The following is a 13720-nucleotide window of genomic DNA, read 5'->3' as shown; positions in this document are numbered from 1 at the left end:
GTCGCCCCGGCACGAACCCATGGAAGACCTAGAGAATGGCCTACCCACTAGACGTACCGCGGTGCTGAAGGGCAAACAGTATAGGTAGCCCCCTGCACCGGTCCGTAAGCGCAATGCATGTGGGAACCCAACCCAACATGCACTGTCTTTGGCCCCCATCCTCGACCAGAGAAACTGGAGCATCCCTATGGATAGCTCGCAGTCCGCACCCAAAGCTCCCTTAGGGCACACCTACGAGTTGAAGTATGATTTCCTGCTGTGTGTGACAGATGCACAAGCAAGTTCTCTTGCAACCCATGAGCAAGCCGCCAAGGTTCCTGCCCACACCTGCTGGGCCTAACGGGGGAGGAGTCAGCAAGTCACGGGGTCAACTCCTCCTATAGAGTTTGGCCAACCAATCACCTTAACCACCAGTGGCGACCAAAGGTGCTATAAACAACAACTTTCCAAGACGCAACGAGACGAGCGACGTTCGGATTTTAATACCGGTTGTGTCCTGAACTGTTTCCCCGTGACACATGGCCTCATAAGTGCAACTCGGCTCGGGTTGAGGCCAACCCGAACCGACCCAACCAACCATTTGCTCAACCCGAACCTGACCCGACCCGAGTTCCAACCCTACCCGACCCGACGCAACCCAAGGAACCCTTTTTGCCAACCCAAACCTGACCCCCTGACCCAACCCGAGATTTTAAGCTTAAAAAAATTAAAAAATGTCAGGTTGACTCAGGTTGGGTTGCCGAAGCCCTCAACCTGAACCCAACCCGAACTCAACCCGGGTTGAGAAAACTCAACCCAAACCCATACCCGAACCGAACTCAACCTAACCCGACCTTTTTTCCGGGTTGAACCCGTCGGGTTTGGGTTGAGCCCGCCCAAGTTGCACCCCTACTCATACGTCAGGGCAATGATAAATTTGTACCCTTGTAAAGTGAATTGTGGCTGAGCTTGTTTGGATACCTCATATTTTGTATCGGAATTGAGTTTTGAATACAAAATGAATAGATCCGCCAGCTCATGTTGAGGGAGACAGAGAGGGAAGGGGAACTCCTACTGGAGGGGAGAGGTTGAGGAGCAAAGAGGGTGAAGAAAACTGCCAGATCTGTGGATCTCCAATTACTTATTTCCACAGCATATTTGGAAATCTGGTTTTTTCACTGTCAGTTGCTGATTTGAAAGTCCAAGGATTTGATCCGGATCCAAATCACAACCCAAAAATCGCTGCAAATGTGAGAAATCCAAATCAAAATCTTCTCTGCATCCGAACGGGCCCTAAGTGGATTTTAGAAACTAGGTTTTAGCTTGAAAACAGTGTAAAAGAGAATTCATGATCAAGCTATTGTATGCGTCCTGATAGCGTTTCTTGGATTTTAAGTAAGAAATCCAGGTTTTAGAATTCTCTCCTGCATCCTGAGATTTCTAAAACCTGAAAACATGGGAGAAATGCGAGAAATCAGAAAATGACGGCCGGTTTGCTTCTTCTCTTTGCTCTCATCTGCAATTTTGAAGAAATCCCAGATTCTAAAATCCACGTATCCAAAAGCCCCCTAAAGCTTTTCTACGCCAAAATACGCTTACAAGGGTGCGAATTATCCCACTAGCGGTGCAAATTTATCATCACCCGTTAAGGGCAATTTCACAAGAGAACAGACACCTGCGAGTGCTGTTCTCTTCTGGGAATTAAATGGATAAGACAAAATCTGCTGAAAATCAGGGTCTATGTGGCTCTTCTCTTCTGCGAAAGTGAGCCAGTAGATGGCTTTCAGCGAAATTGCCTAGCAAATCCCTTCCTGAGTTTCGTAATTTCATTTGACAGTTTTCTTTCTTCTTCACCTTTTTAATTTGGGAAAAATACACTTAGACCCCCTGTGGTTTCAATTTGTGTAAGGTAGACCCCCTCAGTTGACGGTTCGTCCGCAGATTGAAGGGTTAGGATGATCCTATGGAGCTGTTTTTTTTGGCACACCCTATCTATGTCAGGGCCCATCAAATGAACGCTTTGGATCATTCAAACAATGTAAGCCCACTGTGTTTTTAGTAGTGGGCCCTGACACTACAGAAAACACAGTGGGCCCACATTGTTTGGATGATCCAAAGCGTTCATTTGATGGGCCCTGACATAGATAGGGTGTGCCTAAAAAATCAGCTCCAAAGGATCATCTTAACCCTTCAATCTGTGGATGAACCGTCAACTAAGAGGGTCTACCTTACACAAATTGAAACCACAGGGGGTCTACTTGTAACTTTTTAAACATTAGGGGTTAAGCTGGAAACCACAGGGGGTCTAAGTGTATTTTTCCCTTTTAATTTTATACTAGTAACCCCACATGTAGGAGCCTGGGGACAATAGCCCCTCTCCCTGAAGGTAATATGATTGAAGATACAGACATGAAAGGAACCTTGACTAAAAGCAAAACAAAAATGAAAAAAGGAAGAAGAAACTCCACTTGAAAAACGAAAAAAAGATAACTGGAATAATTGAAAGATCTTGTACTTCTGGGAATGGTGAAGGATTGAAAGTAAGTAGTTAACGAACCCCGCAATGTTTAAGGTCAGTTCTGGCAGCATTAACACTAAGAATTTGTAAATAATAACTTGAAAAAGACAAAGAACTGTATTTTGAACTTCAGGGGAATAAGATAATACCAAATACATTTTCCAAAAGGCCAAAATGCCTGCCTCCCTATCGAACCACATTGACTCAGATGATCATTGAGCTACTGGATTTCAATATGTATGCATTGCCATGCTAGAGACGACCAAATAATCAATATAGTGAGTTGACATGACAATCAATGGAACCAATACTGCTTGGTGATGTAATGGCAAGACTATGGATCATGGGTCTGCATCTGTTCTTGGTATGGCAGCATCCACATTCAACGTTCTTCTGGTAACTTACCAGTCTTACCTAACAAAAAAAACCAGAGCAAACAGTGATATTAGTCTAGTAATTCTTAAATAGATTTCATTTGGAAGATAAAGATGAAATCCCATGTTGTGACGTATGCACAAAAGACAAGGAAGTGAGCTCGTATCCCCATGAAATCCAATAAAATCTGTGGAATTGACCGATGATTTGGTCAATTCCACTTTCATCTTTATTTTCCAAACGAAATCCCTTTTTGGAAGTGTTTTCCAAAAGAAAAAGTCCCATTGTTAACCAATGTTCATTTTGCAAGATGGCTCTTCTTACAGTCCTCAAATTTTAATTGAAGAAATTGGGTTTAGTTTGTGGGTGGAAGGAAACGCATCCAACTGACAGAATGGGAAAAGCATCAGAGATCTGGATGATGGCGGATGGCTGACATCATTAATAGGATATTACTTGCATAAAGAGACTATTTATTTGCATATTCCTTGACATACCAATGAGATTTTGGACACGCCCACCAATAGCTGTATCCATAAGGTAGCGTTTCTTTAGTACAGAAGGTTTCTAATATCATAAATGGGAGGAAGTAGGAGGATGAGGATAAAGTTATGTTAGAATAATCTAGTGATTTAAGAAGGTAGCCCTTCAGTAGCTGAAGCAATTCTGGCATTCAAAATTTGTGTTGGGTACATTATAATGCCTATGTACATGTATGTGAAGGCAACTGAGCAGAAAAGCATATGTGGAGGTAAACTAAAGTACTAAACACTTACCAAAACGGCCATCTCTTTTTGCTTGAGCTTCCTCCCTACTCTTCCGTTGTCTTCTTAGCCATTTCCGCGTTTAAGGATTCTAATCTCTGTCATTCCCGCATCTAAGGATTCTAATCTCTTCCTGAACAAAATTTAGGATAAAAAGTAGAGATTAGTGAAAAATCATTACTGTGTAATAAAGGAGGTTACAAGTCTCAATATCAGTGACATAAATAGAGTTCCAAGCTCACTTGTGAATTTCGTTTCATTTCGTCCGAAACGGACGAAACATTTCATTCCGGGCCGAAATTCGCAATGGAGACATTGTATTTACTGTTTTGTTCCAGATTTCATTCTTTTTTTTAATGGTAATTCCGGATTTCATTCTGTTTTTATCCATTTCGGACGAGATCCGGACAAAACGGGGTGTTTCGGCAGAAGCAAGGCGGACTGTTCTGCTTCGGCCAAAACACCCTTTTTTCTTCTCTTCTTGCCTCTTCTTAGTTCTCTTCTCTTCATCTTTCCTCTTCGTAGTATTTACATGTAAAGTCATTAAGTGCCATTTACTTAAGATTTACATATAAATAAGGGTACACCCCTCATTTTGATTTATTAAAAATGGTTTCAAGACCCAAAAAAAAGTCAACTTTCCAGGTTTAGTACAAAATTCGAAAAAATTGAGCCAGTCAAAATCTTAAATTCCAAACGATGAAATATTTTTCCAATTTTAAAATTTCACAAATTCTATCATGTCCAAACATTATTAAATAGCAAAAGTCAGGTAAAAAATCTCATAATTTGGTCTCTAAAATTTTTTCATTAATTCATGCACCGGTCAACACATGCATTTCAGCTGATAGTGATTTTCCTTCAACTATATGTTGGATCCTTACAACCTTGATATTATGATGGATTGGGTTACAGAGGATGACCATGTTGTTCCAATTTTTAACAATTTTTTTTATTTTTTTTTCATATTATTAACTATTAAAAACAATCAGGTTTCGTAGCGCACCGAAATTAAATGCCGAAACAACGAACGAAACGGAATTCACAACTACGGTTCTAAGTAATGACCATAAACTCAGACTTGACTCAAAACACTTCGTTTAAATCAAAGAAAGAATTCCCTTATTTCATGAAAAAAAGTTGGATCTGATAATTGGAGTTACAACTTGGTACTTGGAGCCCGGACAAATCGGCCCACCTTACAAAATGGGAGTTTGTAGAAACCAGCCAAACAAACCAACTCACGTTAGTTCCAAGTTGATCACTGAGTTATTGGGCACTAAATGAAATTGGTTAGATGATGTGATATGAATTCAAGCAACATGAGGATGTCTACATGTAAGCTTTGTAATGGAATTAGTAATATATTAATGGGCATATGCCATACTGCACAGACTATTCGCAAGATCTAAGCCGTAAACAAGAGAGATGCATCTCAAACTCATGTTCTGTGCCACTAAGTCTACGAAACATGATTTATTGATAATTGTGTATTGAAAGTCCAACAAGCAATCTCGAAAGAACCAATTTGTAAAATGCAAAGATGCAAGAACATTAGGAGCAAGCAAGAAATAAGATGAGATCTAAAGTGCCACGTTTACCACATTTCAGATAAAGATGGATGGGTTTTTTGCTCTTCTAGTAGGTAAGCTGGGATTGAACCTCCAACCTCCATGTTGAAGAACAAAACCTAGACGATGGATGAGGTTATGAATATGCTATAGGGCATGGAATGTGGAAACCCCTACAGATTTGTGCAGAAAAAAAAAAGTATGGTGAGGCCCGCATTAATGAGCAATCTAAATAATTTCTTTGTTGGGCCTCGACGTAGATAGGCCATGCCCCAACAATCTTCATAGGATAATCCTAACCCTCTGATTTGTGGAGGTTTGAAATGGACATCACGGTGTAGAAAGTAGAAACCCCTACAGATTGGAGGCGTAGGATCATCCTATGGAGAGGAACTCTGGGACATGGCCTATTTATGTCAGGGGACATCATATGAATGGTTTACATCGTTTAATAATGACCCCATCATTTTTTTGGCTGTACTTGCATGCACAGCCGTTCACCAAATAAAATCTCATGGAATGCGATGCCATCAATGAGTAGAAAAGGATGTCAGAAACATATAGGTGCAATATGTACCTGACTACCCATTAATAAGAACTCACACAAAACCATCTGTGTAAGACAGATTTCAGAACATGAAGTGCAACAGGAAATAAGCTGAGCTCAAACATACATGCAAACCAAATCTGAGATGATGATGAAGGGGAGAGTTTGATTAGTATGTTCTCATACAGAGTGGAATGAAAAACTGGCACCAAGAAACAAACCAGTGCTATATGTATACATTATAGATGCCATGCTAGGAATAGAACCTTTTAGACAATGAAACCAGAACCAATTGTCACAGATCATGGATCCAGTACGAAAATGACAGGAATTTGCATCTAATAACTCAAAATAAAGTAAATATAATGGCTCATAAATGCATGCACTGGTGATCTGGAAAATGGGCAACCTCAACAACATGCTCTCACTTCTCAATAAGTGGAACAAACAAAAAGAATATTAAAAAAGAGAGAATTAATCAAGGACGGGTGTGACATATACTTGGTATCTTCAAGCCGTCCATGCAAACTCCATCGCTGGCGAAACCCATCCATGCCTTCAACTCCACTTGCAAGAATCATGCGTCTAGAAAATTAGAATGAACAAAATATGAGAATTCAAGCCATCCCATCATCAAAAGGAACATATAACTCTACTTGTTACAGGAGAGTGAGGCTCTAAATTCAAGGTCTCATCTAAGATAATCAGCCAGAATGGATATAGAGAAAACTTTCCTCGGGGGCTGCCATGGCTTACTGAAGAGATTTTATAATACGTAAAAGGTAATATTCGGAAAAGAAAATGCATATCATAATTACAACCATCCGTTGGATAAGGAAACGAAGACCCGCTTTCCCATAAATATGACCTTCGCAGATGGGCAAGAGATATTTGTAATGTTAAAGCTTATATGAGTGAAGATGGCCTCCTCTATGGATGGACCAGTCTAAGATTTTATTTTTATTTTTTAATTTTAAACGCAACCAGTCTTATCATATATGTATTCTTCTGTCCCTATATGCACTATATTTCCAAATAGAATATAATAATACAAGTTCCTACGTTTCAGCAAGGAACAAGCTCATACAGAAACTATCTAATATGCCTTCTTAATGCTCCGGCTTCTCTGAATAATAAAAAAATTGATGTGGTTTCTACTAGGTTTAAATACTCATTAACATTGAAATAAACAGTAGATAAAATCCAGTCCCTATCAATCAAGTTAACCAATAAACTTCCAGTTGAATACTGACACAGCATCCTTGCCAAGAACCATATTACAGTGCATGGAAGTGCTATTTCCATCCCATTTTGTTTGTCTTTTCCATAATATAAGTCACTTGCAGAAAAAACCAACCAAATGGGGGTGGAAATGCAGGGAAAGGTGTAGAAATATCATTTCCTTACAGTATATCAATGAATATGGCATGCTTTAAGGATCTTACCTCTCTAATGATGTGATTTCTGATTGAAGCTGATCAGCTCTTTCCTTTGCTTCATTTAAAGGCATTGATAGTCCCAGTTTATGCTCACTATCTCTTAGTCGCTGCCTTAGTTCTTTATCCTGAAATTCAATTGTGTGAAGTGTGAACCCAAAATAAATAATCAATCAATGCATCAAGTACACATCTTTGAATGGTATGGTTTCAGAATATCTCCAATTCAAATTGAAGAAGGTAAATCAAAATGAGAAACAGAGAGAAAACATCTGACCCGTTTTTCAGAACACTGCCGGTACATTGCGATCTCATCTTGACAGAACGGCTCAATGTCATTGATTTGTAAGCCTAAAGCATGGCAAAGCAATCAATTTCCTAAACCCGGGTTCAAACGAAACTCTGAGGGGCCATTTGGATACATGGATTTTAGAATCTTGGATATCCAAGACGAGAGAAGAAAGAGACCAGCCGTCGGATTTCTTACCCTTCTTTCCGTCAGCAAGAGAGTCGGAGACCATCCCATGTTTCCAGGTTTCTAGAAATCTCAGGATAGGGGAGAGATATCTAAAACCTGGATTTCTTACTTAAAATCCAGGATTCTAAAGAAAAGCGAAACAGATGGTCTCGTCCTCATCTCCCCTCCATGAATTTGAGGAAATCCAAGATTCTAAAATCAGTGTATCCAAACGGCCCCTAATAGATACTCCCAATGAGACCATCATATGATGTTTTTCAACTACCTTGCAGCACTAGTTATTGCATTGCAAAGCTCAACTATCCCCCATACTTAGATTACAAAAGAAAAATACTTTAGTTGCTAATAAAGCCTATAATGAAACTTACACAAAAAAAGGTTCCTCAAAATCCCATCACATAAATCAACGCCTTTAAGTACATGAGATGCGATTTCTGGAGGTATAAGAGGAGATGGTGGCCCCATCATCAGGTCGTCACCAACCAGGATGGTTTCCTCCATGGAAGGCTCTGAATCAACTGAAATAAAGTAAAATAAAATCATAAACTTCATTACTTTGGATGCCCTTTCACTAAAATAAACTAAGCAAATAAACCATCAACCGAAATGAAGGTTCTCAAAAGAAAAACTCTAATCTAATGATGCATTTTGTTCAATTTATTCATCAAAGATTCATACTTTCATGTTTCGCAAGCAATGTCATCGCTATAAAAATAACAACACATTGAAATGAAGCATCCTCATAATAAACATTATTCTGATTAAAGGTTCCAACACAATTCACAAGTTATAAGAAAGAAAGCCATAAAATATAATTCAATTTACTCACCAAGAAGTAATTATTCTTGGTGGTCTACAATAATTTTACAGAAACAAAGGGCATGAGAGTGAACCCTGAACTTTCTCAAAAGTGACTACCCCATGAGACTGAAATAGGGTAACTGAAATGGGACTTCCAAAATATATAACCCCAAGGTTAACGGTAATGGGACTTCCAAATACATAACCCCAGTTTAAAATATCAAGCGCAAACACAATAAAATGCACAACTGAGAGCTGCCTATTTTGATATTAGCATGGCTCTTTATTTTAAAATTTAAACTTCTTGGGTTGGTTGTAAAGCTTATTGGAATTTGTGACATCCACACACACACACACACACACACACAGAGAGAGAGAGAGAGAGAGAGAGAGAGAGAGAGAGAGAGAGAGAGAGAGAGAGAGAGAGAGAGAGAGAGAGAGAAGTGTTAAAAAAGGAGAGATGATGCATATATAAATTTCCATCACAAATAATATTGCTATAAAAATTACCTTCTCATAAATATATATTATTGTAATTTAATATTTAAAAAATATCAGACTATTAAAAAAAATAGCTTATTTACTATACTTAAATTATATGTACAAAAGTGGTGCCCTAGAGAAACCTGCGTATAACAAAAGACCTCATTAAACCGAAGCGAAGCTTCTCAAAATATACAGGATTCCCCATTTAACATATAAAAATCAAAATCAAAATTCAAACTGCAAAAGAAAACCATAAAATATATTTCAGTTTATTCATCAAACCCCTCCACACATTCTCACAAATTCATATACTATATGTTAATTTATTTCGGAAAAAAAATCATATTTACTAAGAAATGGAAAGCAATGCACTCTTCAAGGTGAAGGGCTCCACATACCGTCCATGATCACTGGTCAAATTTGTGTTTCCACGTCGGCTGCCAATCCAAAAGAATCAAAGATATACGTTCCACAAAGATTCTCCAAACCTACATTCATTTACCACAAAATAAAAGGAATTCTGGTAACTAGTCAGCAGCAGTTTATCGTAAAAAACACCGGTGATTTTAAGAAATTGAATTCACCATCTTGTTCGTCTGAACTCTCATATTTTTCTTTTTGTTATATATGTGATTTCTATAGAGTAAGAGCCCTGAATTTCAAGAAAAATATCAATGAATGTCCTAAAACTAGCACATTTTCCCTAGAAACCTAATTGGTGCTGTAATGCTAGAAAAATCAATGGATTTAAGCTCTTATATGGATATATTTCAGTTTAGTTGAAAACCCTAAGAAACTAAAAAATAAATAAACATTATTCTATCATTGTTCAACTGTCTGACAACATGAAAAAAAAATCAAAAGCTTTGCTCTCCCACTCTATCGATCTGAGGGATGGAAGGGAAGAGGCCTTTGATGTCGCTTAATCAAGAAGTGGGGTCTCACAATCACTGGCCAACATGCTTTTCCCTCATGCAATGAATTCCCGAAGGAGTCTAATACACTACCTTTCGAGTAATATAGGGAAAGAATAAGACTCCTGACTCCCTATGTAGAAGCAAGAATCTAAATGAGGAGGGTTTCGAAATGCATCGAACCTCGCTATCGAATTCATCATCATATTTGTCATGATCAACTTTAAGGAGCCCTATCAGACAGTTAAATAAGATGGGTCCACAACCAGCTTTGCTATAGAAGGATGCACGTCTTTGTCGACAACAACTAGCTCTTTTGATCTTGTCTAATCATTGAGTCCTCCAGTCAATACTGATTTCTACTTTCGCTGCATTCCATCGTGGCAGCATCACATCAAATTCACTTGAGAAATCGGTATTACAAAAACAAGAACTCTGTGATTGCAATGTCACTGCTTGCAAGAAGTTGACCTTATTAAATATGAGCCATTGGCGAGTTCTGCTTGTAAAAGTTTTTAAGTTACGGTGGAGATTGAGTAATGCTTAGATCATTGGTTCTCGACAACTGAGTCTGACAGCAGTGGGATTCAACAGTACTTCTTTAGTCGGTCTCTGAGTCTCTCACTTGTTGGTTTCCGTATCACAACATCTCCTAAACCCACATGTCCAAATTTTCAGCAAATTCATCTAGATGTTTGAAATAACCTTGAATGAGCATCATTTTGACTTCTCAATGTTTACAAAGAAAAGTATTCCAATCACGCATTTGGGACGAACAATAGTGCGCCAAATTTCAAATAAACAAAATGCATTGGAAAGGTGGTGATGATTAGAACTCGCCTTTATGTGACTGAAAATGAGAGAAATGCTAGCACTTAAAGAAGATAAAATATAATGTGGATATAAACTGTAAGAATTTAATATTACAAACATAGTGACAATAGCTAGAATTCATAGAGGCCATATCTCAAACGTGTGGTGGGTTATTTTAAACTTCCCAAACAGAAATCAACAATGGGTAGGACACAGAAGCAAAATACACATAGACCCCTCTCTCAAATCCTAAATTTAAATGAGTATAAAGATAAGCCTCATAGCACTGTTTTAGAATGAAGAGACATTATCCGCTCAGCATACACCAGCTTGATCATGAACCCTTCAAATATACCATGAAGTGATTCTGAGACAGATTAAAAACAAATAAATTCTAACAGCAGATATAATCTTACCTGCTAAAGGACTAGTGAAAATGGCAGCCCTTCGCGTGTTTGCAGCTCGGGAAGGTTAAAAAATGCCAGGTTATGCGTATATGTTCTTCGTTTAACGAAAGCTACTGATATTGGCTGTGGGTTTTTATGTTTGCCCTCACCAAAACCCATTTTTACACACTTTTTTTTTGCCGTAACCCACCCACGCACGCAACCCCCGTCTCTCTCTCTCTCTGCCCTGAAACAATGCCCTTTTTTATCATTTTATCACTAAAACTCTGTTTCGAGGCATTTGCAACCAAACACACAATACCTCCGTTTGCCATTTAAAACACTGTTTTGATCTGGCCAACCATGAAAACGCCGTTTTGCAAAACGGCACTTCAAACGCTATTTCAAAAGTACGCCAAACACACCCTAAGAGTTAAATGGTAGGCCCCTTCACAAAGCATAGGTTTGGGTATAGATGGTGAACCCCATCCCATCAATAACATTAGGTATAAAATGGTGGGCCCCATCCATGGAAGGAACGGTTATAAAATGTTGGGCCCCGCCCCGTCATAGCATGTGGTGTAAAATAGTAGGTTCTGTAGATTTGGTGGACCCACTGGATAGTGTATAGTAGTTGCTAATGTTGGGTATGATGGTTGGAAAAGATTTTCTTTGTACCTCATGTATTATTTTGATTGGGATAATTAATACTAACATGTCATGTTTTACATTTTACGTAGGCGCTCAGTTTATCTACAACGGGGGACCAAAAATGAATGGTTTAGATCATCCATTCAACAGAGCCCCCGGCACATTCCATACCAACATGGCACATGTAAATTTGATAGCTTATTTAAGAACTTAGACGAGCCCTAATGCAATTAAGAAACTATAAAATGTCATTGTAAAATTGCTTAAGAATATTAAAAAACTTGCTTGATCCACCACTGGAAGAATGATAAACAGGCTCAACACTGTTCCACTTTCAACATCTGTGCCTACAAATAGAAGACAAAGTAACCAATTTATATTCACTCCAGTTCATGATTGAGTTGACTCAGTGAGTTTCTAAAGCCTCAGTTGAGTTGCTAAAGAATGGTTGTTCCAATTTCTAGAACTGCATCAGTAAAGGATCCAAAAGCTATGCATTTTGTTGCCTCTGATTCTTCTCTGTAATCAAACAAGCACCCTGTCTGTACACAACATTTACATTACAACAGTGTAGACACTCAAATTTACAAGCATCCGTGTTAAGGCTGTAACTCATGTTACATTGCCAAATATATACATGTATATTTGTTAGTAGACATTACCATCTTGAATTGTGGACACTAGTAATCATATACAGAAAAACCCAAAAAATACCCAGCGCCTTTGAAATGGGTCTGAGACAACTCAAAATTCATTGCTTGTTGAGTAACGTTGAAAAACAAGCCGCTTGACAACATCATCATCGGTCGCCTGAGTTATAACAGAAGGGAGGAAAATATCGCGAATGTTCAGAAGTTATTTTTTCCTCTGCTCCCCAAACAAAAATCCCAGTTTTCTGGAAAGATACGCTTCAGCTCCAAAAGAGATTCCCCGCACGGACAAGGGATACTACCATTATTGTTGGCTTTCCATTCAGTCAACGGTCTGAGTTGGTCTCTAGAACTCATTTCCTCATGCCTGCTTGAGGCTCCATTTTTCCCAGTAGTCTTCAGAATGGGATCCTCACCATGCACAGAAGCTTCTCCTATTTCTTTTTTTGGTGAAAAAGCTGCCCCTCTTTCTGGATACTGCATACCTACTGTAAAACAACCACTCTCTTTGTGGCTTTCGCGTATCCTACAGCAACAATTAAGGCAGAGATATTTGAAACATTCTGGACAGCTTCTATGAAAATCAATCATAGGAGTTCTGCAGTTGTCGCTGCTCAAAAACAAAAGAATAAGGTAGGATCAGATTCTCATAAATTAAGAAACAAGTACAAGAAATTCTTACAAACTGAATAAAAAAGGTTAGAATTATTCAGGGAAGAGAATCTACCAGTACATCAACTCGCCACTCAAATAAACCGCCTGTTGAACTTTTAATTTGCCAGGTAATAACCCTATTCAAAAGAATATTGCCGTTAGAAAGCAATTAAACAAAAAACATGACAACGAAAGCCAGTGATGGATCAAGAGATGGAATGCAGAGTTTATTTTATCCATGCAATATCAGACTTAAAGGAGCTCTCCACACTAGGGATTGCAATGCGAGGTTTATTTTACCCATGTAATATCAGACTCATAGGGCTGTTTGTCTTGCCGTTCTTGTATAAAATATTAGCAGCACAAGTTTAGTGAACAGTAGAAAAAACAATTTCATGATCAAATTATCCAAGCAGGACTAGCCAATTCCAGGAACAGCTTATCCAAGAATTTCTTTCCCCATGGTGAACAGCCCCAATGGAACTCCAAAACCTTCAAATCAACATTATAAGAGCTAAATCAACAGTACTAATAACCTACTCAATCACCAACTCAAAAAGATCCTTCTGAAACAACAAATTTAACCACTGTATAAGACCCCTGAAAAATAGTATAGTCCATGGGGACACGTGCTTTACATCATTCTCCAGTTTCAAGACAAACATGTTCCTGCGGGTTTGAGAGAATCTGTACTGTT

General features: G+C 38.6%; 2 protein-coding genes across 5 annotated transcripts in view; both read right to left on the bottom strand.

The window, feature by feature from the left end:
• Positions 1-2494: 2494 nt before the first annotated feature.
• LOC143854454 (uncharacterized) lies at positions 2495-11364 on the bottom strand. Of its 3 annotated transcripts, none has more exons than XM_077364441.1 (8): positions 11099-11361; positions 9354-9443; positions 8037-8186; positions 7468-7541; positions 7200-7318; positions 6256-6339; positions 3649-3769; positions 2495-2906 (listed from the first exon to the last, which is right to left on the bottom strand). In XM_077364441.1, exons 2-7 carry the CDS (start codon positions 9358-9360, stop codon positions 3703-3705), a joined length of 501 nt encoding a protein of 166 aa, XP_077220556.1. In that variant the 5' UTR covers positions 9361-9443; positions 11099-11361; the 3' UTR covers positions 2495-2906; positions 3649-3702. The 3 variants fall into 3 exon arrangements, with proteins under 3 accessions (XP_077220556.1, XP_077220555.1, XP_077220557.1); XM_077364440.1 differs by having other exon boundaries at positions 2495-2911; positions 11099-11360; XM_077364442.1 differs by lacking the exon at positions 6256-6339 and having other exon boundaries at positions 2495-2911; positions 11099-11364.
• Positions 11365-12244: 880 nt separating this feature from the next.
• LOC143854166 (E3 ubiquitin-protein ligase JMJ24-like) overlaps positions 12245-13720 on the bottom strand; it is a 36659-nt gene continuing 35183 nt past the window's right edge. For both annotated transcript variants that reach the window (XM_077363996.1, XM_077363997.1), the window contains exons 20-21: positions 13097-13160; positions 12245-12979 (exon numbers count right to left, since the gene is read on the bottom strand). In XM_077363996.1, the coding sequence (XP_077220111.1) occupies positions 12568-12979; positions 13097-13160 (476 nt within the window). In that variant the 3' untranslated portion in view covers positions 12245-12567. The remainder of the gene's footprint in view (positions 12980-13096; positions 13161-13720) is intronic.

This window comes from Tasmannia lanceolata, unplaced genomic scaffold, assembly GCF_043159265.1.
Source record: "Tasmannia lanceolata isolate RefF3 unplaced genomic scaffold, GAP_Taslan_0.1 ptg000020l, whole genome shotgun sequence".
NCBI lineage: Eukaryota > Viridiplantae > Streptophyta > Magnoliopsida > Canellales > Winteraceae > Tasmannia > Tasmannia lanceolata.
Note: the sequence above shows the minus strand (reverse complement) of the source record. Positions and strands in the feature narration are given on the sequence as shown.